Raw genomic sequence first — 26392 nt, forward strand, 5'->3', positions numbered from 1 at the left:
TAAAAGTTTGTTTTCGAATAAAACAAATTAAAGTAGTCAGTTTTTGATTACAAAATAACAATATATTTGTTTAAAGTTTACAACTTCGATTCCAAATGATATTAGCTTTAAAGTGGAAACAAATCGCTCACGTTATTCAAACCCAACGGAACGATTACCTGACAACCCTGTCAGAATTTCGTAATTCGAATCGAGCTGGTGCAATTTCACCCGGCGGAGAGCTGAAGAAAATGTCCGCATCGACGGATCAGGATCCCGTGGAACTGATGCTCAAGAAGACCGGCTGCATAGAGCTCCACTACAAGGTGCAGGAGTGCATTGCCGAAACGGGAGATTGGAGGGCTTGCCAGGACAAGGTGAAGGAGTTCCGCGCGTGCATGCAAAAGTACGTGGAGCAGCAGAGCCAGAAGTATGCCAACGTCAAGTAGCATCCTGCAGAAGTTCCTCAACAGTAGTGTGGCCTTCGGCAAGTCCACCAAGCTGGCGCTGGTGGTCCGTACCGATCTGAAGATGTCCAAGGGAAAGACGGCGGCCCAGTGCGCCCATGCGGCAATCATGTGCTATCAGGGTTCCGAACAGGGCACAAAACTGCAGAAGGCCATCCTGCAGCGATGGTGCCGCCTGGGGCAACCGAAGATCGTGCTGCGAGTGGATAACTTCGAGCAGCTGAGCTCCCTGGAACTGCAGGCTCAGCAGGCGAACGTGGTTTCCGCTTTGGTGCGGGATGCCGGACGAACGCAACTGGAATCAGGAACGGCCACCGTACTCGGCTTGGGTCCTGCGCCCGCCGAGGATCTGGACAAACTAGTGGCGCATTTGAAGCTCTTGTGAACTCTTAGGTTTATGTAACGTTACAAATAAAGTACAAGTAATCAACAACTGTTTAGGACGAGGAGGCGGTCTTCTTGCCCTTGGACACCGTGGAGATGGTGAGGGAAACCGCTTGGCCGAACATTTCCACCAGGTCTGAGGTAACTCTCTCCGTGATCTGTCGTAGTTTTCCGTTGGCTTCGCCGCAGATCAGTCGCTCGATTCGCGTCGTTGGGCACTGCACTTGCACTGATGTATAAATAATATCTGGAAAATGGAGCAGATTTAGAAAGGATTCATACAGGTGCTACCCTAGTTTGCTTACTCTTATCCACACTGTAGTACTCCAGCTCGCACTTGAGGTTGTAGGGAATCTCCTGGGGCAAGTAGTCCAGCAGGCGGGCTCGCACACTCTCCACAATTAGAGCCTCTGGAGTGGAGTCTGTGCGGATGTCGGCTGGGTATTTCCACAATCTGGGCTTGGCCTGACCCACCAGATAGCTCTGCATCTCATGCAGACCACTGCCCGTCAGGGCGGATACGAGAAACACATCGCTGAAGTGGCTCCAGCTGGTATCCCGCTTGTTCACCCGTATTTCCCTGGCAGCAGGATCCACCGGGGTTGTTCCTTGGGATCCGCGCTTTCCCGCAGTCAAAGTATCGTTGGTGAGGGTCTTGATCAGATCCAACAGCAACCGCTTCGACTTAAGGGCATCTATCTTGTTCAGGACCAGGAAACTGGGCAGGTTGCTGTAAGCTTTCAGAGTGTCCAGTACCGTGGGATGCAGTTCCTTCCGAGTCCATCCATTCGAGGCATCGTGCACCACTGCGATGATATCCGCATGTTGAATGGCATGGCGGTAGGCGCTCTTGAAGTTCTGATCCAGGTGATGCCGCCGGATCTCTTTCTGGGTCACCAAACCAGGTGTATCGTAAAAGACCAACTGCGTCTGACCGGTGGTGTAGATGGCCGTGTTCGACTGGCGAGTGGTGTGCACCTTGGCGGAGGTGGGACACACTCGGTGGTTCACCGTGTTGTTGATGACCGTGCTTTTGCCCACATTGGGCACTCCTATCACCGCGATGTGCAGCGACCGCTGATCCTCGTCTGGATTTCCCGTTTCCGCTGGCGGTAAACGCGTGCCTGGCGTAACTACATCATTGGTTTGAGCAGCGCCGGTCAAACTACGCACATTTACCACCAACAAATTGTGGTTTTTTGTGCTATTCAGCAATTTTAAGGCACTGGCAAACAAATTATATCGCATTTTGCAAGCTTCGTTTACACTTGTTTATTTTATTTGCACAATTTGTCGAATTTAATCGAAATCGATATAGATATCGTTAGTACGGCAAAATCGATTATTAGAACATTCTGGTTTTGAATCACTTGGCGCCTAAATCAGTGGCAGACTTTTAGTAATATATTGACCTAGTTTTTATTAATTTTAAATAATTAAATATCATTTATTTTGCATATCATATTTTGAATGTTAACTAACATCTAACATATTTTAAGTGTAATCTATTTTAACAAGTTGCCTGGAAAGAAAATACATATATTTAAATTACATTATTTCTCTAGTATGACTTTTAATTGATTGTTTGATTTGAGTGTCGATTAGTATTGACAATATTGTTAAGCTAACAAGTAGCAGAACCGGTTTGAGAATCCGTGAGAGCCGCACTTCTCTTATCAATTTCAATATTTAACTTTCGAGCCGCAGAGCATGTCGAATTAAGCTGGGAATATTGGCAATCAGTCGCTTTAGAAATCTCAGCCTGGAAGGGCGATCGGTCCGAGCTTTATTTATTAAGCTTAGCAAATCCAACAATGTTATCGCCACAATTTCTAATTTTTTGCCTAATCGCGGGGTTACAGCTGCTTTCCACCGCAGAAGGTGATCCCATGATAGAGGTCTTCAGATGGAAACAGATGGACTTCTACAACCGAGGGGATGGAAAACATGGCCCACACGGAAGACCTGACAGGCCCAGCATCTCAGGTGAGTGAAAAATCCATTAAAAAAGGTTTTAAAGTAAAATTTATGAATTTTCTATCACGCCCCAAGGCAACTTGTAATTACTTTATTTTGTCGGATGAATAACAGACCTTAAACCCCCATAATACTTTTTTAATACAATCTCAATATAAAACTTTTATTTAAAATATTGAAATTTAATATTAACGGATCCCTAGCATAAGCTTTAATGGTAAGGTGGTGTTTATTTTGTATTAATTTATTAATTTTAGTTTTTTATCAAAATAATTTCATTTTACTCTTTTCAACTAGCCCCTGTTGTTTTCCCTGGGAGATATTCACGGCAAAAGCGAGAGTCTATGACCTCCCGCGATACTCCAGTGGTCGTAAGCAACCGGGTTGCCAGTGATGACCCCAACGCCTCCTACATTCCGTACAACAACGTGCCGATGGGAGCCACCCACTTCCGGGGTCGCCTGTTTGTCACGATGCCCCGTCGCCGTGTGGGCATCCCGTCCACCCTGAACTACATCGATCTGGCCAGGGAGGGATCGGAAGTCAGCCCCAAGCTTATAGCCTATCCCAACTTTGCGTTGAATCAGTTCAACGACAGTGCCCAGAACCTGGTCTCCGTCTACAGGACCTCCGTGGATGCCTGTCAACGCCTCTGGTTCATTGACACTGGAATGCTGGAGTACCCAAGTGAGTTTGCACCCCGAGATTTAATTATTGGTTTCTAATTTATGCGACCCTGTGTAAAGCAATAGTGAGATTAAATTAGTTTGTTTCTATTGTTCCGTGTTTGAGTTGAGGCTTTTAAAAAGCAAATTAAATACACAAGCCTTATCAATATAAAAGCTTAGACCAGCCTTCTCTTTTTATTATTTATAGTTTTTTTTTTTTATTTACTTCCACATTTGTTTTAAAACCATTGGTTAGAAAAGTTATTACTTTGGTATTGTATAATCAAGATTATAGATAGTTAAGTTATAGAACCCTTTATATGTGTCATTTAGAATTACGAAATAATTTTTTTTTTTAGATAACCGCCAACAGATCCGTCGTCCCAGCATCTGGGTAGTGGACTTGGCAACGGATCGAGTGCTGAAGCGTTTCGACATCCCGGAGAGCATTGCGGAAACGGGTCGCGGATTGGCAAGTATCACAGTTGATGTGAGGGCGGGTCAATGTGGAGATGCCTTCGCCTATATTCCGGATCTGGTGTACCGGAGATTGTACGTCTATCACCTGCGAGACGATCGGATTTGGGCCTTCGAGCACAACTACTTTAACTTCGATCCGCTTTCCGGGGATCTGAGCATTGGTGGCCAGACCTTCCGCTGGGATGACGGCATCTTCTCGGTCACCTTGGGAGCTCAAAAGCCGGATGGGAGTCGGGATGTCTACTTCCATCCCATGGCGAGCACGAATGAGTTTGTGGTTTCAAGTCGCGTTCTGCAGCAGGAGTCCAATGCCGCTCGCTCCGATCACGGAAACGATTTCCGGGTCATAGGAAACCGAGGGCCATCCACTCAGTCCACGATGCACGCCTATGATCCTGGCACCGGGGTGATCTTCTTCGATGAGATCCAGAGGAACGGAGTGGGCTGCTGGAAGACAACCAAGCCAATATCGGCGGAAAACTACGGCAGTGTGGACTCCAATGCATTGGATATGATTTACCCCAGCGACTTGTCGGTAAGAAAAAACATAAATTAGATATATGTTTCTTCATAAATGATTTATAATATTTATTTTTACAGATCGACGAGGAGGGAACCATTTGGGTAATGTCCAACTCCATGCCGATCTTTATCTACTCCACGCTGGATACAAATATATATAACTTCCGAGTCTGGAAGCAAAAGGCAAAGTTGGCGAAGAGGGGAACCGTTTGTGAGTGATTTATAGAGAATAATAATATTATGTATGAAAATAACCCACTGAATTATATTATTAAAATAAGTAAATAAAGCTCATCCAAATAAAACTTTAAAAATGCCTCTCCCTGATTGCCATATAAAGTCTATTGAATGTTTTTAACAGACGAATTTTAACATTTGTTACATAGGTAAATATCTCAAAACAAAATCTGAGCAGTAAGTGAGAGTCTTCTTCTCTTTTAATTTGTTCCTTTTTCACTTTCGAGCTGCAGAGCACGTAGAAATGAGTTTAAGAAGTTATTGCGAATCAGTCTTAAGTTAAATCTCAACCTGAAGAGGCGAGTAAGCGGAGCTTCATTCAGGTTCTCGAGCAAAGACAAAGAAATGTTATCGCCACGGTTTTTGCTCCTCTTCATGATCGCTGGGTTAGAATTGCTAACCTCTGCAGATGGAAATCCCATGATTGAGGTCTTCAGATGGAAGCAGCTGGATTTTTTCAATCGCGGGGATAACTACCAAAACACTTTGCAGTTTCTTTGCTCCTTAAAAGGTAAGTACAGAAAATGTAGAACCAAAACTTCCATTGTTAAGTGGAATTCGATGACGCAGAAAAAATTATAATTAATACGTAGGACTAACAAAAATGTTGTTTACCAAACGAAAATTATTAAAAGAATTAGAGAGTTAATAATAAAAGTATTGTATATTGAATACCCAATTATTTGTTATTGTTTCACTTATTTAGATCCGCATGTTCCGAATTCCCAACCCTGTATGAACACTCCGGCTTCCCGTGTCAAAACTCTTCCCTTCATTCAATACAACAATGTGCCGCAGGGAGTGACCCATTTCCGGGGACGACTCTTTGTCACCGTTCCAAGGAGACAGGAGGGCATTCCCTCCACCTTGAACTACATTGATCTGGAGAGGGATGGCCAAAGCGAGAGTCCCGTTCTCAGGGCCTATCCAAATTTTGCCTTGAATCAGTTCAACGACAGCACTGAAAATCTAGTCTCCGTTTACAGAACCGCCGTGGATGCTTGTCAGCGCCTCTGGTTCGTCGACACTGGAATGCTGGAGTACCCAAGTGAGAACTTAAGTTAGATTGTAATATATTATATACATATATAATATTCTGCACTTTAGATAACCGCCAACAGATCCGTCGTCCCAGCATTTGGGTAGTGGATTTGGCCACAGATCGCGTGCTGAAGCGTGTTGAAATCCCCCAGGACATTGTGGAGATCGGTCGCGGATTGGCCAGCATAACCGTAGATGTGAGGGAGGGACGTTGTCGCAATGCCTACGCTTATATTCCGGATCTGGTCAATCGGCAATTACATGTCTATCACCTGCGAGACAATCGAATTTGGTCCTTCAAGCACAACTTCTTCAACTTCGATCCGCTCTCAGACGATCTCAATATTGGCGGTCAGAAATTCCGCTGGGATGATGGCATTTTCTCCACGACATTGGGACCATATCAACCAGATGGCAGTCGGGATGTCTTCTTCCATCCTATGGCCAGCACAAATGAGTTTGTGGTTTCCAACCGCGTTTTGCAGCAGGAGTGCAATGCGGAACGCTCCGATCAGGGAAACGATTTCCGGATGCTGGGAAGCCGTGGGCCATCAACGCAGTCCACGATGCACAAATACGATCCAGAAACCTGCGTCGTCTTCTTTGCAGAGGTCCAGAAGAACGGAGTGGGGTGCTGGAACACCGAAAAGCCGTTCTCGCCAGAAACTCATGGCTCTGTGTATTCCAATGCTGAGAAGATGATTTATCCCAGCGATTTGACGGTTAGTTAATTCTTTTTAAGGCAACTGAGAATAAACTTATATTTTTACAGATCGATGAGGAGGGAACCATCTGGGTGATGTCCAACTCCATGCCCATATTTGTCTACTCCAAGCTGGACACGAATGCGTACAATTTCCGGATCTGGAAGCAAAAGGCAAGCTTGGCCAAGAATGGAACAGTGTGTCAGTGATTTGTGTGGAATTGCTTTAATGAATGTTCCGCAAGATCGTTACATAAGTAATAATATGTATATCGAATTTACTCACTGAAACTTATATATAAAATAAATCAAAAAGCATTTACAAATGTACCGTTAAAAATTGCCTAAATTTGAGTACTCATTTTTATCACATCTTAAAAGTTACGACAGATGCTTTTTTCTTTTCGCACGAAACAAATGGAAACATGAAAGAAAACAACATCAATGAACAAAATCAGAGGCACTCCAATATTGCATAAGGATACTAAGTTGCACAGGTGTGTGTGTGTGTGTGTGATACGCGTGTATATGTTAACCTAAAATACTTGAATTTCATGTTGTAAATTTCTCATAACTTTTCCGCATCCAAACAAATTCGAGGTGTAAATTTGGTAACCCTTAAAAGTGTCAGCTATACATAAGGTGTATATATATCTATATATATATATAATGATCAATTTGTATATATATGTACGAGTTTATATAAAATTTTGCAAAAATATATAGGTTGTTTTTGTATATGCTCCTCAACGCTACACCTAAGTCCTTTAAGTAGTTTCGATCATAGTAAGTGTGGTGTGTATGTGTAGTACGTATTATAGCGAAATGATTCTACCAGCTCTAGTTGACTATATAGTGGTTCCGTTCATTGACGTATACGCGAAAATGGAATGATTACTGGCCGAGAGCTATTCGAAATAGATTCGCGTATAGCAGCTTATTACAGTTACGAGTTATGTGTGGTTATATGGAATCGATCGTTATTGCTGGGGCCCTACTGTACCAAGTAGTCCTTGTAGCCCCGCAGCGACTTCAGCTGCTTCTTCAGCTTGGTTATCAAATCCGACGGCTGCACCAAAATGGATATATCTCGGCCCACGGAGTTCAGGCGATCGCGTATCTCCATATCCTTGAAGAACAGATTGAGTGATCGACCATTAATCTCGGTGAGCATCCAGAAGGTGAGTGAGCTTCCATCGCACGATTGGGTCTAAAATAAATATATTTATGTGTATTCATTGTTCAGGAATTCCTATATTTATAAGCTGATTGCTTACCTTGGGCGGAAGGCCATGTCGTGCGGCCAAGCTGTTTGGCACAACGTCCACGATTGTCGAAGTGTTTCCGTCTCGAATCAGACCCAGGCATTGACCCTCTCGGTCACGACGAATGGCATATGCCCGACCAAATGGAATGCGTCGCAGCAAGACTTCAACCTGATTTAAAAATAATTCTAATGTAATCAATGTATCTAATAATATATCCTAACGAACTTACAAAGAGCGTATTGGTGTTCCTGATAATCTTGTTGGCTTCTGCAGCACTGCTGATATTCACTCCTGCAATTGATAGAAGTTGATCGCCGATGTGCAATGCATTGTACAGCACGGGATGCTCCTTTTGCTTCCAGCCAGCAATCCTGAAAAAATAGTACCAGTTAATATATTTTGTTGAACATACATATCTATTTCCGTATTTCACTACATACAACTTGAATTTCTGTCAAACTTACCAAACGCCACCGAAGGCATCCACCCACGCAATGGAGCCAACGCAATCCTTGCGCCTAAGATTCAAACGCACTCCACCCGGATGCATGATCTCCCGCCTTAACTGCATAACCTGCTGCTCCCGCAGAGTCATTCGCTTACTGGGCGACTGCTGAGCGGGATTAGTGCTGGTCGGAGGAGCTCCCTGCGGAGGTGGCTGCATGCGAAAGGCTCCGTTTCGGGAGGGCGTGAACTCGTTGTTGTTCGCATTTCGCTGGGTTGCCGGCTGTGGAACCCGCTGGAGAGGCGCCTGCGCATCGGACGTGGACGAGCTGCGCCGGCGCTGCTCCTGGCTGTCAGCTGTCGTTATGGAGGTGTTGTTCCTTGGCGTTACTTGCGCACTCGTGGAACTGGAAGGCGTGGACTGGTGCGGCTGCTGCTCAATATTATTATTCGTGGCGCTGGTTGATTTGTGGGACGTCTTTGTTTTCAGTGGAGTGTTCAGCAGCTTAAGGTAGTGGAAATCCCTTCGGCTGGGTCGCGAACTAATCACCAGTTCGGTTAGTCCTCGAGTTAATTGTGGCGCCGCTCTTCCTGGTGCACTGGTTGTGGCAGGCTGTACTGTCGCCGGAGAAGCCAACCGACGACGAGGCAAAGCAGGACTTCCATTCGACACCGGTTGAACGGGATGAGTGCTCGTCGCTCTTGTGGGACTGCTTACACTGGTAATGGGAATGCTGGAGGAGAGGAAGACCTTCTCGTAGTGAACGTTGCCACTGATTATGGAGTCACTGCCCTGCTCGTTATTCACACTAATATTCGTAATGCCCGAGGTGTTGGCACTGAGTATTATCTTCTTACTTAATCTTGGCGTCTGCGGCTTGGCAGGATTAACAGAGGCAGAGCTGGAGGAGCTGGCCGGGGCACTGCTACCTGTTGGTGGATAGCAGGTGCCATAAACCGCCACAGTTGTGGTGGCCTCGCCCTCGCCCAGCACCTTCACCTTGGTGGTGCCGGAAACCTGAGGACTGGCGCCACTGGAAGAGCTTTGCTTGACGGGCGTGGTATACGGATTACTGCTGCTGGGCTGTTTGCCCAGGACTTGAATGGTACTAGTACTGGTACTGGTACTGCTACTGGCAGTGGACGGAATGATTTGTACGTTGCTTTTATACTCCTGATGTGCCTGTGATGGCTTCTGCTTGGCATTCGTCTGCGACTTTGCCTTCACCTCCGGAAAGCGAAACACTTCGGCTGTCGTCGAACTTTTGGGCGGCAGCTCGGGCGGCTGCTCCTGGCCATTGTTGCTGATGTTCGACACCTGGATGATTGTGATATTGTCCTGAGAATCCTCACTGTTTGCCGTAGCGACACTGGACGATTGGGATTGGAGGGGCTTCCCGTGGGGGTCTCTTCGATTTGTCTGCCGCGCCAGCGGACATAGAACGCGATGTTTGTGGTCTAAAAATGGATAAAGAATTAGTAAAGTATAACATCTGCCATAATTAAAATCTCTATCGATTTGATCGACATCAAAGTAGGCAGCTTTATAAATCAAAAATAAACCTTATATATTTTTGTATATCATGGCTAAGCGGTTTTCCTTAACGGAGGAAAAGCTGGACGATCTTTTCGTGGAGGAGGTGACCAGTGTGGTGAAACTGGTGGGTCGGCTGCCCGCTAGAGATCAGATTGTGCCCACCTGCACCCGATGGCTTAACATCTTCCAGCAATCAACGCCACAGGAACAATTCTCCCGAAACTATATGCTCTTGCTGCTTCACAAGCAACTGAATGACCAGAGTAAATTGAGCTACCCCTTTACCGATTCTAAAAGTTCTCACATGGATTTGCGTACACTCCACCAGATGAGCTTGAAGATGGTTAATAACCCAGAGCCCCAAAGCAGCGGGGAAGAGAACTCGGATGAGGAGGAATTGTCCTCTTTCAGTTCCTGTGAGAATTTAGAACTGGCCAACCGTAGGTTGATAGACGAAAATGCTGCCTTATCAAAGGAGTTGCAGGAGCTCCAGGATTTGTTCAACAAATTACAGGCAAAGCGTGAGAAGAACGCGAAATCCATCCAAATGCAAACCGAGGAGATTCACATGCTGGACAAGGAGAATCGCTACTTAAAGCGAATATTTGCTTGTTCTTCGATCAACGCTCTAAAGCAACTTTGCACTGGAAAGGATCCGTCTGCGTTTTTTGACACCCTGTACAGCGTTCTCTGCAAAGATGAATCCGATTTTCAACAGGTGAAGCACTTTAACGAACACTTTAAGGCCCTGCTGAATGCCCACATCGACCATTATCGGCGACAGCAGCGTGCTCCATTAATGACACAAGCCAGTCAAGAATATGACAAGTTGCGTGCCAAAGTCAGCAAAAGGTACAAAAACGAACTGGGCTTGAAATTGGATGCACAGATCCAGGAACTGACTCTCAGTGCAATGAGATATCTGACCGTGGTGCGGAAACTATTCCTTGAAACCTTTGAGGGTAAGCCAAGCACCAAAAAGGCGGTCGTCAAGTTTTTGGAGCAGAGCTACGAGCAAATGAATGAGTTTATGTAGTTAATTGTTGGCTCACCTGGGAATCAGTCGTTCGCATTGCAGCATGTGCTCCAAACTCAGGATTTGATCTGCAATATTTTAAATATATATTTTATTATATTTCAATTTAAATAAAATGATATGACATTATGAGCTTACCAGCAGAAGCACGTTGAACAGTGGCTGCCACGACGTCCACCCGGACACCGTTGTCGGTAAGCACACAAGCCTTTCGGAGCAGTGGCGACAAGTATTCGTCGTCGGAGAGATTCAGATCGGCATCGCTATTGGACGGGGGCTCCTCTGCTGCTCCTTCAGTTCCCGCTGCACTTTCCTGTTCAGCAGTTGGCTCTGCAGACTCGCTGATCTGCTCGCTATAAGTGCTAATCGGATCGGAGAGCATGTTGAGCAGGTGCTGCGTCAACGTGTTCGACATGGCAGCGGGCGCGGGAGCAGGAGCAGCTGGCGTTGTGGCCACTGGACTGGGGGGCTGCTCCGGAGGTGGCGCTGACTGAGCCTGATGACTGGCGGCCACCACACGCTCAACGCCCGGCACAAGAGCCGCCGGAACGGGCGGCGGTGGCGGCAATGGCGATGTGGGATCCCGCGTGGGCAGCAGTGGGGCGCGCACTTCAGGTAGCTTCGTGTAGAGGTTTTCGCGCGGCGACAGAATCTTCATTTCGCGCAGCTTGGAGCGCAGCGTTTCTACCCACTCTTGCATAATTTCCCTGCGAAAAAAAAAGCGAAAGCAAGTTTTTAAGTGTTGCAATCTTAATTGGCATTGCGTGCGGGGAGCTTTTTCTTTACCAAGAGACGGCGTGAAAGCGCAACACCTCGTGGCTGAGCGTGACCACAAACTCGAACTCATGGGAATTGGGGATGAGCGCATGGGAGATGTGGAGGGTTTCCCGGAGAGAAACGGCCCACTCGGGCAGGTGTCCAGCTGCTTGCCTAGGTTCCGCATAGCCCTCCAGCAGAGCTTCGGTGTCATCGTGGACGCAAAACACCACCCAGCTGCACTCGGATTTCTGGAAGTTTGCTGATTAAATATTTACAGATCTTCGGTAATCTTTGTGCACTTACTTTAGGACCGACAGTCAAACGCTTGCCATCCGCCGTCAGCCGTTTCAGCCAAGTGTTTTTGTGGATTTCCCTGAACTGGGCACCCGATACTCCCCCACCGGCCACTCCCCCTCCTCCCCCGGGGGCCGTTGCAGCCGATGGAGCAGGTGCATTCCCACTGGAGGTCGCAGGTGCTGCCGTTGCCGCCGCTGCCATATCCTTTTCCCCAGACTTCGGTGTGGATTCCTGTCAGGGATGGGCTTCTTTTGCATGCCTTGGGCTCGTCGCTTTCCTCTAATTAATCTCACATTTCACTTGGTTGCTTTTCAATCAAGAACTAGCTGCATTTTGTACAAGTTAACTAGGAAATCAACGAATTGCTGGCGACGCCATTTTTGGTATCGGTATTTGGATATGCATATCGATTATCGTCAGCCCGATATTTATCGAAAGTAATGTGCATTGAGGGTACTGTTAAAATAAGTGGTTTTAAAGTTTGTGCTACTCAATAATTGAAAATAATTAAGTAATATTAAATTACAATAAAATTTTTATTTTGTTACACAATCAATATTAATTGTACACAAGATTTTAAAAGAAATAATTTATAACTATTTATAATTTCTAATTTATGACTATTTGTAAATGCTCATTACTTTGCTCATATTAAATCTGCAAACTGAATCCTTAAAATAAAGTTTAGGTTTTTTAGCTTTCAGTTTGCAAGTAATCTTCACACCAGGAAATATTTTTTACTAAAATAAAATGAAAACAAGTCAGTTTTATGCTATAATACTTCTTTTTATTGAGATTTTTAAAATCATTTTTGATATTTTTTTTTGCTTGTTTTTTTATATCTTTATATCACACGTAACGTAAGTAATGTAGTAGATCTTTTAATGCTGTCTTAAGTCACTAAATCTAAGCTGATTGAAAAAATAGAAATTCATCTTTGTCTACATGCCGGAACGAAATTTAACGTGGTTAACCAAAGTCGATTGGGGTTTGTGCATTTGACCCGCAGCAAACGGTTCAAAAGATTTTTTACTTAAAATTACAGAACTACTTGTTATTGCAGCGTTGGTTTTGTCTGTTTTTTTTTGTCAATTAACACTAGTTAAACATATTGATGCATGCTTTTTGTATAAGGGGGCGTTAAACATTAGTATCTCAATTCATTTTAGTACACTAAATTACATTTGTAAATTACAAGTATTGCGAGAGTCAGAAGGGAAGTTAACAAGCGCTTATTGTAACTTGGGCGTAGAACGTACAACGAGTTAACAATGGTGAAAATTATTTAAAAAGAAAACTAGTAAACACGTATAATCCACAAAATTGTCAACTTAAAACGAGTCTAGACAGTGGGCGGGACGTTAAATTAAATACGATTTAAACTACACTTAAAGTCTTTGAATAGAATTTCATTTTAACGACATGACGGTTACAAATTCTGTTCATTTCTTTGTTTGTTACTAACACAATCGAGTCTTGTTTGTTGCTTACAGTTGCTTTAGCTGGAAATTGGCATAGTTTAGTTATAATTTTAGTTTTTAGTTGGTATAGAAGCCACGACATTGTTCGTCGCGTGTAAAAAGTCATTCGTTTTCGTTTTGTACGTTAATACCAAAGTTTTCACTAGCTTTAGCAAGCGCCAGCGTCTGCGTTTCGTTTAACATTTTGGGTTCGGAATTTCTGAGGCGCCGTGGCTCCAAACTCCTCGGCAAAGAATTCGTGTTTAACTCTAATTACAATGTACTGTAATGTACGTGGCATAGTTGTCAATTGTTATTTGTCTGTTCTTATTTTGTAGTTGGTTTTTTTTTCTTTTTGTTGGTTTGTTTGTTGCTTTCTTCTATTAAACATCTTTTTTATATTTTTGCATTGATTTGTTTTTTTTTTTTATAACGGTTTTTAAAAATACGATTCGTTTGCATTTCGGTCGCCAGCATTTGGAGTTGGTACGAATATTTCGCTTTTTGGGTATCTAGGAATTAGATAATGATGGGCTATACTTTCTCCGAATGCTCTCGCTGCTCAACTTGGTCAGAATGCCAATCTCAATCTCATTGGCGCAATTTGTTAGTTGAGCCTTAGCAAAGGATCTTTAGTTTCTTAGGATTTTCGCGTATGAGGTCCACGTGTTATGGGGCGGGGCGGTTTGTGATTCTGTGGCGGGCAGGGAACGAGCTGGCTTTATGAGGCAGGGAAATCCATTATATGACTACGAGGAATAAACTCATCGGCCATAGGATTCAGTACAGACTTTTCCACATTACACTGGCTCTTGGGCAGCGCGGAAAGTGCCGTGTTCTGTTCCGCCGTTCTGCGAATAAGTTCACTTTGTTAGTCTCGCCTTACAAATGGTGAAGTTCTTTCGACAACTCACTTAACCTTCTCCCACTCGTTAATCTGCTCCTCCAGCTCGTCCTCGATCATGGCTTCAAAGCACTCTTGCATAATCTCCTGCTCTTCCAGGCGTTGAAGTTCCTATAAGCAGATTGTTATATCAGAAAGCCAGAGTAATTAATATGTAATTAATCTTACGTTCTTGTCAAACTCCTCCTCGTTCTCCATCCACATATATTCGGAGAAATCTGGCTCATCGTCGATGTCTGATAGCGACTCATCGTCGTCCACCACGTAAATGATTTGATCCGTCCAGTCCACAGATGGCACTTTTAACAACATGATATTAGCTGTAAGCAAATTCGATTGGCATTACTTATAGCAGTTATTATAAGCAATTGGTCTTATGTATCACTAATTGGTTATATCTTTAAATGGAGTTAAAAACAAATTATGTCAAAGGTTGAAGTCAAGCTTGTTCTGGGGTCTTATAAATATTTAGCAATTAAACACTTGGTTAGTCGTCTAGTCTAATCTCAGGAGTTTTTGAGTTCTATCTGAATTCATTGGTCAGAGTTTAAAAACGTTTATTTCCAAGCCCACTCTTTCCATTGATTCGAAAACTTTTTAAACTCTTAAATTAAGAAAACATTTTTATATTGAACTATTTTTTTTTCCTATTTAAGCTTAATGCCTGACAAAGTTTAAAAATACAAAATACCTTAAATAGTTTTCAATTTTCCTAACTTAAAAGTTTGGCAAAATAACAAAACATATTTCTAAAGCTAAAAAGGCTTAAGCAAGCTTCTCTGTATTTGAATATATAATCGTATTTAACCGGCAAGTAGCCGACGAGTTGTGTTTTTGTTCTAAAAAACCGGTTCGCCGTCAATCTTGTGAGATAAACAAAACAAAACTCGCACCTATACAGGTAAAGTTTATGACACTAATACCTATTTGTTTATATAAATAAACGTACATTTTCTCTTTTCTTTTTGCGCAACGACTTTTTTTGTTTATATGCGAGCGATGTCTATTTTTTGCGTTGTGGCCGCGGCACACAAAAATTTGAAAACAAAATGACTCAGCTTTAGTGCAAGAGCGAAAAGAGCCCAAATAAAGTGGCCACACTTGTATACATTGTACATATATATGTATGTACATATATATATACTCCAAGTCAGGTCAGTGCAAACTTTAGTTGATTGACGGTATATAATGCTATTACCCGTATCACTGTTAGTCCTCTTTAAACATTTTATGGCGTATAGAAGTGCCGTTATCAGTTAAAAACAAAAGAAAACAAGCAAACGTGTGAAATAACACGAAACTCAAATGAGCGAATTTATGCAAAAACGCAATAACCCAAAGGCGATGATCGTCATCGGTCAAAAGTAGGAGGTTCATGGGCGTAACTATCATTTAACCGTGACTGGTGTCGTGTTTGGAGTTCAAACTTGTAAATTGGTTTGAGGTATTATTGCATAATATCCAGAGGCATGCTTTTTAGTTGGTTTAAAAAATTGTAAATGTTTTCATTAATAAAAAATATCATTAATAAAATAATAAAGGATAAATATTTTTGTACCATATTAAATTTCTTCAAAATTATTCCATTTTTATTGAGTGTATTTACAATTTGTACCTCGACTGTATAAAAATTTGTTTACTGTTTTTCTTTGAATTTGTGTTGGGGCCTGTTTGCGACATAATGTCTGATTATAATCGGTTCTGGCTATTTATTGGCTTTAGCACATCTGATCCCATTATCAATCTGTGGAAATTTTTTGCTTTTCTTGTCTTGTTTACTTAATTATTTATAGAAATCAGCTGTCCTTTATCAGCAAAACAAAACACTTGCAAACAAATGTTGAGATGGCAACTCTGGACCGTTGTTGGTGTACGTGCTGGCTCGCACACATACGAACACACACACGCACAAGTTAGCCCACCGAATTTAAAGTAGAAGTTAAGCTGCCATATTTTAAACCGAATTGCGAAAATTAAAATATATTTGCACGGCGGACTCGGCGAAATTCATGCATGCATTAAGTAAATATGCATAAAAACAAAGGAGGTAAACAATCGCAACACACACTTGCACACAGTTGGGTTTTCAAGTCCACTTGTGTTGGTGTGCCCGATTGAATGAACCTCCCTCAACCCAAAAACAACAAATACGACAGCGGCAATGATAATATAATACATCGCGTTTCGCTCAAGGTAACAAGTGTTTAATGTTCAAACATTAATATTCTTTTGGTTCGTGTACTTCGAAGTTTAGCCTACGCACAGGTACACAAAGAAAAAAATAGATAGGCAACTTTCGTAACTCAAACCTCCTAACTGGAAGTCTTTATATTTTGCACGTACCATAACTTTTAATAGCTTAAAGTTCTTAAAAATCAACCTGTTTTCTGTAACGGAGAGTTTCATTGATTTTAAAATGATTAAAAGATTGGATAATGTTTCTAAAGTAAGTTTTATCTGTGCGAAAATGTTTAATGAACATTTTATATGGAATTATAGTATAGATCTGTTGCAAACTTTTCCACACAGTTTCTTAATCTAGGAGCAATATCATATTCCCTGAATAAATATTTGATCATATATTAAATAAATTAAATGATCATCTAAATACATATTTCCTATGTGTACGTGCAGGAACGCCAAGTTAATGGCCGATCCGACACTTGGCCTTTATTGATTTGTCAAGAAGCGGTTTTAAGTGAACGTTTAAGTGTTTTGGCGGAAGCGCCAAAAGTCAAATGAAAAACCAGGAAGCCAAGTTCTCTGACTTCCGCCTTTCCCCCTCTGAGCATATTTGTGTGGATGATTATTTTAGTATGAATATCGCGACTCAGGGGCGATCCTGTAGATCCCATCTACTCACATCCAATCCCGTCGGGAAGCTTGTCCAATTTCCGCTTTATATTTTGGAGTTGGTGCCTTCAGGCGACTTGTTGTTATTATCGGTTTATGTTGTGTTGCTAAAAGTCGTTTTATTTTTTTTCTTGCACTGAGAATTTTGCGTCGTTAGAAAAGCTAGAATACACAGGCAATTTAGTGTTGCATCCAATCCCAGATAGAATCCACACGGAGAATTTTGATTTATCTATTGCAAAACGTATTCGAGTAAGGGCTGTGTGCGGATTTACGTCCGTGAACGTCAAGCAAACGAATTGAAAAAAATTGAAATGATTAATAAAGCAAGTAGGTAGAGGAGAAGAAACATCGATTTAACTATCGATGCATCGATAGTTGCTGGGGTAATCGATTTAGTAAAATCATCTTTAAAGTAGGCTAGTCAAAATATTTCATTCGAATCTTTTATATTTTTCTTACATATTTATTTATATGTATAATAACATTTCCTTGATCCGAATAGTTTTTGATTTCAGGGTTTAATACAGTGCTCATTTAAGCCGTGACTCAAACCTAATTCAAAGCTATCGATTGATTTCTTTCCAGCAACGTCTTTTGAAAATTTAAAATAGTCTGATTTGCACCTTTTTCTTTTCAAATTGGCAATGCTCTCTAAGATGTTTTCTAACTGTTTTTGAATATAAAATGGATTTTTATGAGTAGTCTGTTTTTCTTTATCTATTCAACATTTTTTAATTTTTACACGCAATTTTAAAATACAAAATAAGAGTAAAAACTATTAAAATATTCATCAACTACAGATTGGTTAGCTATTATTTGGTTTAGCTGTCGCAGATGTAACATTTTCCTTTTCGCTTCGGGGATCCCACTGCTGCAGATTGGTACTGCTGCAAAATCCGAATACCAACATGGCCATTGTGTTAAAAGCAATCAGCGTGATCAGTACCACATTCCATTCTTTCTTGCCTCCCTATGAGATACATGATATTATTAAAAATTAATCTTTTTTATAAGTTTTTATAGGTTGAAATTACAGTATGCACCAAAGCGGCGACAAGGTGGGGAGCCAGAAATCCGGAGAGATGGGCTAATCCATTTGCCAATCCAGAGAGTAGTCCCGCAAAAGAGGGCGCAAAATATAAAAGTGTGGGCCAGTAGCCACTAAAACCCATATCCGTGGAGGCCATCATGAAGGCAAACATCAGCAGTACTAATACTTTATCATTGGAATCAGCAAGGATAATGACCACAATAAAAGAAGTAGTCAGAATGCTGCCTGGATTATAAAATTTGGTTAAGAAAAAAGGAGAATAATCGGGAATGGCTTGCTCAACTAACAGATCCCATAGAGTATCCTTCGCATGCAGTTCTGATCGGGACCCACGCGACGCTCGACATAGCTGCCACCCAGGATGCACACCATCTTTCCACAGATCCCGCCCAGATATGGAGCCGCCGATCGGATTCCTACCTCCTGCAGATCGAACTCCATAGCCTCTCGCATAAATCGCGGCATCACTAGAGACAAAACCAGGAAGGTGTAGGTGTGGAACATGTGGGTCAGGACGAAGCCATAGACATATGGCGACGTCAATAGGCTCTTCCAGGGAACCCTTAACACCTGCAAGGTAAGATAAACATCAGAAAACAACATTTATTATAGAAACTTTATTGCTCTACTTATTTTTTAATTGAATTCAATATATGGAATTTAATGTATTATTTTATTGACATTTTTGTAGCTCACCTGCTGATCCTGAACCCCCAAGGGATTCCTTCCTTGCTTTAGGTAATTCACCTCCATCTCCGAAATGCGTGGATGCCGATCAACACTATCGTAGACTAGAAAAACACAGGTGATGCCGAAAGCAAGCGAAACTCCGCCCACCACATAGAAGGACGTTTCCCAGCTGAAATTACTCAGGTAACTGGCCACCGGATAAACCAGCATGGATCCCACGAGAAGTCCGCTGTAGGCGAAGGACAAAAGAGCTGTTCGCTCTGTGGGATGAGCCCAGGTAACAAATAACTTGTACATTGCCGGGTTACCGCAACCCTATGGTAGAAATACTTATTAAATTAAGTTTATAAAATGTTAGTTTTTCTACTCTTACCGCCAGCAAGCCGCAAATAACTAGACAAACCTCCGCCGCCTCGAAACTATAATGTGCCATCGTTGGGAGCAGAACATAGGCCACCCCCTCGAAAATCAGCGACATAATAAACAACACCTTGCTGCTGCATCGGTCTGCCAAATATCCAGACAAAGAGATGGAAACCACAAAGCCGTAGTAATAGACCCCCGGAAAATTCAGCTCCTGGTTTCGAGTCCATGGTAAGTCACCGCCTGTCTGCAAAAATTGAATTAAACTAAAATTTTAAATAAAATTTCGGTTTTGAATGGCATTGCTCTGTTCAAATGTACACTATTTTATTTTATTTTGATTTTTTTTTTGCTTATTACACAAAGCGATTATTTATTATTGTAAACGAGTAGTGTTTGTATTGTCTTTAATGAAGTAGCTGCTGGTTTTTAAAAAAGCTCATGTAATCGTTACTTTATGTCTAATTTGTTTAAGGCATTTTAATTGTTAAGAGTATTTGCATATCACTTTTTAAGATTTAAGTAGCACTTCTATTTGTTTTTGTTTTTAATGTTAATTTTGTATAACATTTGCTCGTAAGAATATGCAGGACTGAGTTATTTGCAGACGTTCAAAGGTAAATAAACTTGCCTGAACCTCGGGGATCACTGGGTTATGCACAACCCGAGAGTCATTAGTGATATGACTCCCAGTTGGATGAACTTCCAGGGAATCTTCCGGTCGGTGCATCACCATTTTCAGGATGATCATGCCGAGCATATTTCTCATGGCAGCATGGAGACAGGTTGATACGAAGGCACAAATTGTATAGGTCAGACGCACGGATCCCAAAAGCGAATGGGCGGACACACTCGATTGATCCGAAAGGCGTGGCAGGGTCCACGATTTGCTCTTCATTCTGTCACACTTTTAATTGAATGCCAATAAAAAAAAAAAAAACAAAAAACATACACAAAACACCTATTGGGAATTTGGCAATAAACCAAGCGAAACCCGAGCTATGGAGCGACTGATTGGCATTGCAACTGCAAACGCCTGGAGATGTTATACAGCGCGAAATTATTTGCAATTTGTCACGATTTGGTGGCTAGCTAATCGTCGCTCTCTCGCCGAAATATGGAGAATTTATCTGGCAACTGTAAACCAGACAGCAACAACGCTGTAACCTATGTAAATCGATAAGAATTCTCCACAAAACCCCAGATCAGAAAGTTGCACTTATTTTCTTTGCCATCAGTCACATGAAAGCTCTGAAATGTAATGGACATAACTTACGATTTGGAAACCCAACTAGAAACTATGTAGATACGGTCACCTAATTCGGCATATGAAAACTTTTTTTTTGTTTTTAGGAAATTATTATTATAAAATAAATGCCACTTGTTTATTTTTATTCTTAACACACTGAAAAGCCATTAATCCTTTTGACATCAACGCATTAATCCGGTTTATTTTTAATTTCCCATTTATTTTCTCGTAATTCTAGGCCAACCAAGAGATACCACCCACATTTTTTTGGCCCCAAGTTACGAGGGAAAGTGCAAGGAAAGGTACAAAAAAATAAAAGAGTGAAAGCAATCCCAGAAATAATGGTAAGCAATGTGTTTGTATATTGTACACGGTTCACGTTCCGATTTGTGCAATCAACTGGGCTGCACTTTGTTGGTCCGAATGGTGGGTTCGGGGGTGCAGTCGGGTCAAAGTGCACGCTTTGACCAGTCCAATGACAGTCTGACAGCCAATTGGCTTTCGAATGGCTCGTGTCAGCCGTTGATTCCCCTATAAAAAACAACAACAGAAACAAAACATTGTGTGAGTGCGCGTGCGTGGCCACGGGAACATTGGTCTTGGTTTATGCGGACTTTAAGGAATCTCTTTTTCATCCTGGAACAGCAACCGATAGCGTTATTCCGACCAAGATAAATAAAAAAAAAGCAGGTAAATTTGATTGCAGTCTGCATTGCACCAAGAACATCTGGTTGTAATCTGCAAAATATGAAAAACTAAGTATTACAAACAAAGTATATAAGAGCGCAGAAATATGGACAACAATATTTCCCGTTACTTGTTATTCTTTTGGTTTGTTTACTTTTTTAAGAGATTTTGGGTAATTAACTGTCTGATAACGGGATTTGGGGAGACTTGGCTTTAAGGAGACTAGGCTAGTGGCATCGCCACTCGAAGAAATGGAGTTCATAAGTATGCCAAAAAAATGTCTTAGTGAATTGGCACTTATAAGCTATAACAGTCAATAAAGCGTAACTGATTCAATGTTTCAAAATATTATTATAATTATTATATCACATTGAATTTATTTTATTTATTACAAGTTCGAATTAGCTTGACTAAGTACAATAAGCCATATATAATATAAACTTTAATATATACTAATTTATTAGAAGGCCAGCTTCTACAAAAATGTACCCTAATGGCCTTCTTAGCCGTTAATGAAGCAATATATTTTTTCCATATCCTTATGCCCATAAATATATATTTGAATTCGCAGACAACTGGTTGCACTTTGCTTATCTATTTGAACGCATCGCGTATTCTCATTGCAGCGTGTTCTATTTTCGCTCAACCTGCACTATGTTTCGATTAAAATTTTGAATTTTTTATGAGCCGCACATGTTAGTTGTCGTTGTTTCCGCTCCTTTTTCCATTTTTTTTTTTCTTTGTTTTGCTTTTGTGATGTCCTGCTGTTGGCTCATTTGGCATGCATATGGGAATATCGGGGAGTGGGCGAGGTACACACGAGTATACTGCTCGTTCTACAACTCGGGAACGTTTTACGTATTTACAGACTTTTTGATTGATTTTTTATTTATACGCCGCATATGTCGCCCCATTCGCCGAGTGACTAAACCTCGCGTCCTCCGTTCACCTTTTCTTGGGATTTCTTACTCAGGTATTCCTATTCCAATTCCTATTTGCCGAGAGCGCATATGTCGCCATCGAATCTCGAGGGCAATGCATTTGTTTGCATTTGCATAGCCAACATGTTACTCCACCTTTGGCGCTGGTACGTTACCTTGTGTCCTGGTCGCGTGTCCTGGCCAGCGAAACACTTTGTTTTCCGTCTAAAAATAGCCATTTTGGCCGCCAGGGAGTCCAGTTTTTGCCGAGCCAACTGCGCGCGGGAAAATCCAACCAATTTCCACACTCGCATTCACCCACTTTCTCTTCGGTCGTAAAAACAAATGTTGTGTACATAGGACATGCATGCTTTCCTAAAACTGAAAATGACAAAATTTAACACCAGTCGCCAAGGTTAGGCTCTCTATTTTGAACACGGTGGAAATTCTCTAACTTTTTGCACTAAAAACTTATATTTTAAATATTAAATATTTAAACTTTTGTTTGAATCTTTGAATAATAATTTAAGTTCTTAATTTTCATTTCATACTCATTTTTTGAACTAGTTTACTTTACTCTCATCTTCTAATTTAGTGTTGGCATTGTTACCATAAGTACAGCATATGCTAAACGAGCCTAAAAATGGCATATAATAACCTAAATAAGTTTTACCATTAACTCCATATGGACGACCTCTAATTGCTATTTTGGGACAACTGTTAGGAAATCTTATATTTAGACTTCCTGTTAAATTATTCAAAATGCGTTTCTACTTTCAAGTTTATTTATAGGCCATTTCTACTACATCCTTAAACTAAAAAAAGTTTTGAAATCATCTTAGCTTGGTTAAGCTGCATCTGCAAGTTCAAAAACACTCCCCTAATTGAATGTCAGACATATCCAATTACCGAGATACCGTAGGTAACAAAACCATAATGAATCCCGGATAAGCTTCCGATATTATGTCCTTCAGGAAGTCGCACGCACACCCACTCGACTTTTGCTGACCAACAGAGTTGGCCCTCTGAGTGAATAGCTTTTCAGTGGTAAAGGGGTTAACCCCAACTTTTTATACTGCCAACTTTTTATACACTCTCTCTGTACTTTTTTAGGTAGTGTTTTTTTTTTGTGGCTTACCATTTCCGACGAATCCTTTGTATTCCCAACCTGGCCAAAAGAGAGAAAGCGAAAAAAGATGGAGAGCAAACAAGTGTTGGCCGAATTTCGGAGGAGGTTCAATTCCAATGCGGCCACTTGACCCAAATTTGTTCCTTCTGCACTTTTTGGCAGGGATTTATGGCGGCTTATGGAAATTGGCCCTCTCCTTTGGCCGGAAATCATTATCTTGTAATGAAAACTTGGCCAAGTGATTTAAAGTAATTTTGTATAATTTATTTTCGCTCTTTCATTTTTCTATCTTTGGTGAGTGAGATATTTTTTGCTGCGAGAACTTTATGAGCCCTCTAATAGTTCAAAGTTTTCATGACACGACAGTTGAAGGGCGGAAAATTGTTGCTCTGCCAGCGGGTCAAAATACAGTTACCACTACCTTAATAATTTGAGCACGAAGACGTGACTGAACCACAAGTCGCGTTCTAAGTGCCTCTCTCTCTTTAATGCACTTTAAATATTGGAAAAGTAGTTTTAATCTGTCCTTATAAAATTATGAATTATGAATATCAGTATATATAAAAACCTTAAGTCTTGTTAAGTCCGGCTTATATGTTTTTAAAAAGTTATGGAGTTAGAAATTTAATAAGTGAACTATATTTAGGTACACAATTTAAAGGCAATTAAACATTTTTAAAACAAATCAGCGTTCTCATTAATTTTTGTAAGTGTAGAAACCGCCTTCGTCCTTTTAGGGCATTTTCACTTGCGCTCCCGCTCTCACTCTCACTTTCGCATTCCGCTCAGTTTTTTATTCGCTGTCGCTGAGAGCCGTAAACACACGATTCCAACGGTAAAGCCATTAGTAGCGGCTTGAAGCGCGCTACGAAAGGATCAAGTTACGTTCGTGGCAAGGGACTTCGTTCCAAGAAAGAGTCCTTTAAGAACGAAGTGCGCGTAATAAAATGCAGTGGTATTTTAACAAGTGCTTTATTAATTAACAATCATTCATCAAAATAAATGATTGTTTTAAACAAGTAAAATTAATCGATTATAAAGGGGCCTCTCAAATGCCAGAAAACCATACTAATATTAGTGCAAGAGAAAATAAAGAAATTAAAGTTATTCATTACATAATTATTCTCAAAATTTTAATGAGTATTGATTGTGTGTGGAATATAAAAACGTGTTTTAACCACACCAAAATCACCGACTGAACAAAAAAAAAACCGACGGTTGTGGGGGCTCACCAATACAAAGACATTAATAGGGCGTCATTTATTACATATCGAATGTGGAACTCATTCCCAATTCGATTCCTATAACCATCCCCATATCCATTCCCAGTTAACTAACGAGCCCAGTAGCATGTGTTCTTGAAATCCACTAATTTAGTTTATTATTAGTATTATTTGTTGACTTCATTGTTGCATGCATTAGTTGATTAAAGATGGATTCGAGATGTTAACCAAACTGGCAACGTTTTCTATCAATGATTATTTCAAATTATTCCGCGATCCTTTAGTGGCACAAAAATAGCCAACCAACAGTGATAAGAAAATCAGAAAACAGTGAAGAGTGTGCTTTGTGTGCTGAAAAAAACCACAAACTGATTATTTGATTTTTGGATTACACCGTCAACAGGAATCACTTAAAGCCAAATGTGAGTAGCCGAAAAAAAGACACCGAACTTAAATGGGGCAAACAGAAGTCGATAAATCCAAAGTGCGTCCTTGCACTTGTACCGAATAACTTTGGGCATTTACAAATCCATACCAAAGTGTATATAAAAAGTTGTATATAATATGTGAGGTTGGGGTGGTAGAAGGGATATAATTTCTCTTGCACCTGTCGCTGCTCTTTTCACTTCATCGCGTGCGTGGCAAAGCATTTTTATAGCCACAAAATGTCCTTTTACGTTATGTCTCTGAGAAGAGAAGGGAAAGCCCGCAAACAATAACAACATTAGCTAGCGGGAAAATTGAAACGCGGCCAGGAGAAGGCAACAAACAAATATAATAGAAGCCTACGCATGTTCACAGCACTCCAGGAAAACCCATTCATTATGCTCTGGACGCCACTCAAATCTGAAGTAGTCCACTTTTTTGGGGTAATTACCATTTGGGGTTTTCCTATGCCAACTGCAGTTTGCACTGATTTAAGGAATTGATGGAGGAATGATGTTTAATTGACCCCAAATTAAACCCCTGCACATCGATTGGTCTTTATTTATGGACAAATTGTTACACAGTTTCAAGGTCGCCTCTTGCGACACTCGACGTTGTTTCTCTATTTTTACACATAATTCATATTGAATTATAAATACACTGCAATTAGTAATTTACAACCTCGTCGGACAAGCCTGAGGCGACTGAAGCGCAGGCTCAGAAAACCATGAAAAAATTGAAAACACGCAGAGTGACCTTCCAACCGAAATGACCCTGAAAGAGTCCCAGAACATTGTCTTCTTAGTAATGTTTCGTAGATAAGATAATAATAACGATGGTATTCCAAGGGACTCCCAAAACCGTTGTAGTACCTTTTTTAATAATTTTATTGCTTTAATATATTAAAAGAAAATATTTACATATTAACAACATTAACAAAAACCAATTAGAAAGACAATAAAATAACTAATATTTCAGCTATACAAAGAAAGCTCACTTAATAATCTATAGAATATTTTGTAGGAAATAGTTTGTAGTACCTTCTAATAAATAATATCAAAATATGCACGCCTAGAATAATTATCAGCAACAAGATTATTCCATTACAGGCTTTAATTGCCACTAAATCTGCCAAAAAGTACTGGGGTGATTCATAGATTGCTTATTTTACTAAGTAGCAAAGCCAACAAATTATTATAGAACCCAACAATCGGCATAAAACTGCTGCCTCAGCGTTATCAGCTCAACTTTTGGCGAGAGACGAGAAGGGTTAACACCCATTTTACTACAACCATTAGGCCACAAGAACAGGTGTGCACAGCCAGGTGTTGGCTGATAAGTGGCCTCTTACTGATACCGCCGGGAGTAACTAGCGATTGGCCAACAAAGCGGGTAATCACTGTAGCCCTGGTAACCAATTCCGGTGCCATTTGGCCAATATCGCCAGCTGAAACTCCACATCGCGATATTCCAAATGGAGATTATCTGGAAAACCCAGCGCCTAACGCCCAAATGCCACCGGTTAATCATCGATGTATGAGTATTATTATAGCAGACGAGCAGATAAGATTAACCGGAATCGACCACTCGACCAAGTCCGATCCCCACTTAAAATGGTCAGTTGCCTTTCGGCCA

General features: G+C 41.2%; 8 protein-coding genes across 8 annotated transcripts; 4 read left to right on the top strand and 4 right to left on the bottom strand.

Annotated features, from left to right (window-relative positions):
• The first annotated feature begins 160 nt into the window (after window positions 1-160).
• LOC108087377 (peptidyl-tRNA hydrolase 2, mitochondrial) lies at window positions 161-879 on the top strand. Its single transcript, XM_017184719.2, has one exon. It carries the CDS (start codon window positions 412-414, stop codon window positions 829-831), a length of 420 nt encoding a protein of 139 aa, XP_017040208.1. The 5' UTR covers window positions 161-411; the 3' UTR covers window positions 832-879.
• LOC108087376 (GTPase Era, mitochondrial) lies at window positions 824-2119 on the bottom strand. Its single transcript, XM_017184718.1, has 2 exons — window positions 1136-2119; window positions 824-1077 (listed from the first exon to the last, which is right to left on the bottom strand). The coding sequence occupies exons 1-2, from the start codon at window positions 2076-2078 to the stop codon at window positions 884-886; spliced, it is 1137 nt and encodes a 378-aa protein (XP_017040207.1). The 5' UTR covers window positions 2079-2119; the 3' UTR covers window positions 824-883.
• A 466-nt stretch (window positions 2120-2585) lies between these two features.
• LOC108087216 (L-dopachrome tautomerase yellow-f2) lies at window positions 2586-4782 on the top strand. Its single transcript, XM_017184490.1, has 4 exons — window positions 2586-2816; window positions 3105-3494; window positions 3835-4490; window positions 4556-4782. The coding sequence occupies exons 1-4, from the start codon at window positions 2645-2647 to the stop codon at window positions 4694-4696; spliced, it is 1359 nt and encodes a 452-aa protein (XP_017039979.1). The 5' UTR covers window positions 2586-2644; the 3' UTR covers window positions 4697-4782.
• A 68-nt stretch (window positions 4783-4850) lies between these two features.
• Window positions 4851-6801, top strand: LOC108087217 (L-dopachrome tautomerase yellow-f-like). Its single transcript, XM_017184491.1, has 4 exons — window positions 4851-5225; window positions 5421-5762; window positions 5822-6477; window positions 6528-6801. The coding sequence occupies exons 1-4, from the start codon at window positions 5060-5062 to the stop codon at window positions 6666-6668; spliced, it is 1305 nt and encodes a 434-aa protein (XP_017039980.1). The 5' UTR covers window positions 4851-5059; the 3' UTR covers window positions 6669-6801.
• Window positions 6669-12176, bottom strand: LOC108087215 (mucin-5AC). The gene is given in 9 exon segments (XM_017184489.2): window positions 6669-7668; window positions 7736-7894; window positions 7956-8097; window positions 8191-9566; window positions 9568-9628; window positions 10760-10811; window positions 10882-11450; window positions 11530-11750; window positions 11806-12176. Coding segments are annotated over 9 exon segments (2991 nt in total). The 5' UTR covers window positions 12001-12176; the 3' UTR covers window positions 6669-7452.
• LOC108087218 lies at window positions 9676-10753 on the top strand. Its single transcript, XM_017184492.1, has one exon. The coding sequence runs from the start codon at window positions 9754-9756 to the stop codon at window positions 10741-10743; it is 990 nt and encodes a 329-aa protein (XP_017039981.1). The 5' UTR covers window positions 9676-9753; the 3' UTR covers window positions 10744-10753.
• A 388-nt stretch (window positions 12177-12564) lies between the features above and the next one.
• LOC108087219 (polyadenylate-binding protein-interacting protein 2) lies at window positions 12565-17333 on the bottom strand. The gene is made up of 4 exons (XM_017184493.2): window positions 17027-17333; window positions 14332-14483; window positions 14174-14274; window positions 12565-14110 (listed from the first exon to the last, which is right to left on the bottom strand). Exons 2-4 carry the CDS (start codon window positions 14473-14475, stop codon window positions 13981-13983), a joined length of 375 nt encoding a protein of 124 aa, XP_017039982.1. The 5' UTR covers window positions 14476-14483; window positions 17027-17333; the 3' UTR covers window positions 12565-13980.
• A 385-nt stretch (window positions 17334-17718) lies between these two features.
• Window positions 17719-20228, bottom strand: LOC108087390 (sialin). Its single transcript, XM_017184732.2, has 6 exons — window positions 19755-20228; window positions 19134-19370; window positions 18767-19075; window positions 18358-18640; window positions 18054-18295; window positions 17719-17989 (listed from the first exon to the last, which is right to left on the bottom strand). Exons 1-6 carry the CDS (start codon window positions 20019-20021, stop codon window positions 17825-17827), a joined length of 1503 nt encoding a protein of 500 aa, XP_017040221.1. The 5' UTR covers window positions 20022-20228; the 3' UTR covers window positions 17719-17824.
• Window positions 20229-26392: the final 6164 nt, after the last annotated feature.

The sequence above is a fragment of the Drosophila ficusphila genome, unplaced genomic scaffold (assembly GCF_018152265.1).
Source record: "Drosophila ficusphila isolate 14025-0441.05 unplaced genomic scaffold, ASM1815226v1 contig_791, whole genome shotgun sequence".
NCBI lineage: Eukaryota > Metazoa > Arthropoda > Insecta > Diptera > Drosophilidae > Drosophila > Drosophila ficusphila.

Excerpts from the sequence above, each read along its gene's own strand:
- LOC108087377 (XM_017184719.2), top strand. The coding sequence starts at position 412 with ATGCCAACGTCAAGTAGCATCCTGCAGAAGTTCCTCAACAGTAGTGTG.
- LOC108087376 (XM_017184718.1), bottom strand. The coding sequence starts at position 2,078 with ATGCGATATAATTTGTTTGCCAGTGCCTTAAAATTGCTGAATAGCACA. Across the intron at positions 1,078-1,135 it reads GTACTACAGTGTGGATAAGA|ATATTATTTATACATCAGTG; the intron begins GTAAGCAAACTA and ends TCCATTTTCCAG.
- LOC108087216 (XM_017184490.1), top strand. The coding sequence starts at position 2,645 with ATGTTATCGCCACAATTTCTAATTTTTTGCCTAATCGCGGGGTTACAG. Across the intron at positions 2,817-3,104 it reads TGACAGGCCCAGCATCTCAG|CCCCTGTTGTTTTCCCTGGG; the intron begins GTGAGTGAAAAA and ends CTTTTCAACTAG. Across the intron at positions 4,491-4,555 it reads TTTACCCCAGCGACTTGTCG|ATCGACGAGGAGGGAACCAT; the intron begins GTAAGAAAAAAC and ends TTATTTTTACAG.
- LOC108087217 (XM_017184491.1), top strand. The coding sequence starts at position 5,060 with ATGTTATCGCCACGGTTTTTGCTCCTCTTCATGATCGCTGGGTTAGAA. Across the intron at positions 5,763-5,821 it reads TGGAATGCTGGAGTACCCAA|ATAACCGCCAACAGATCCGT; the intron begins GTGAGAACTTAA and ends TCTGCACTTTAG. Across the intron at positions 6,478-6,527 it reads TTTATCCCAGCGATTTGACG|ATCGATGAGGAGGGAACCAT; the intron begins GTTAGTTAATTC and ends ATATTTTTACAG.
- LOC108087218 (XM_017184492.1), top strand. The coding sequence starts at position 9,754 with ATGGCTAAGCGGTTTTCCTTAACGGAGGAAAAGCTGGACGATCTTTTC.
- LOC108087219 (XM_017184493.2), bottom strand. The coding sequence starts at position 14,475 with ATGTTGTTAAAAGTGCCATCTGTGGACTGGACGGATCAAATCATTTAC. Across the intron at positions 14,275-14,331 it reads AGGAGGAGTTTGACAAGAAC|GAACTTCAACGCCTGGAAGA; the intron begins GTAAGATTAATT and ends ATCTGCTTATAG. Across the intron at positions 14,111-14,173 it reads AACGAGTGGGAGAAGGTTAA|AACGGCGGAACAGAACACGG; the intron begins GTGAGTTGTCGA and ends ACTTATTCGCAG.
- LOC108087390 (XM_017184732.2), bottom strand. The coding sequence starts at position 20,021 with ATGAAGAGCAAATCGTGGACCCTGCCACGCCTTTCGGATCAATCGAGT. Across the intron at positions 18,296-18,357 it reads AAGGATACTCTATGGGATCT|GCAGCATTCTGACTACTTCT; the intron begins GTTAGTTGAGCA and ends TTTATAATCCAG. Across the intron at positions 17,990-18,053 it reads TCGCCGCTTTGGTGCATACT|GGAGGCAAGAAAGAATGGAA; the intron begins GTAATTTCAACC and ends TGTATCTCATAG.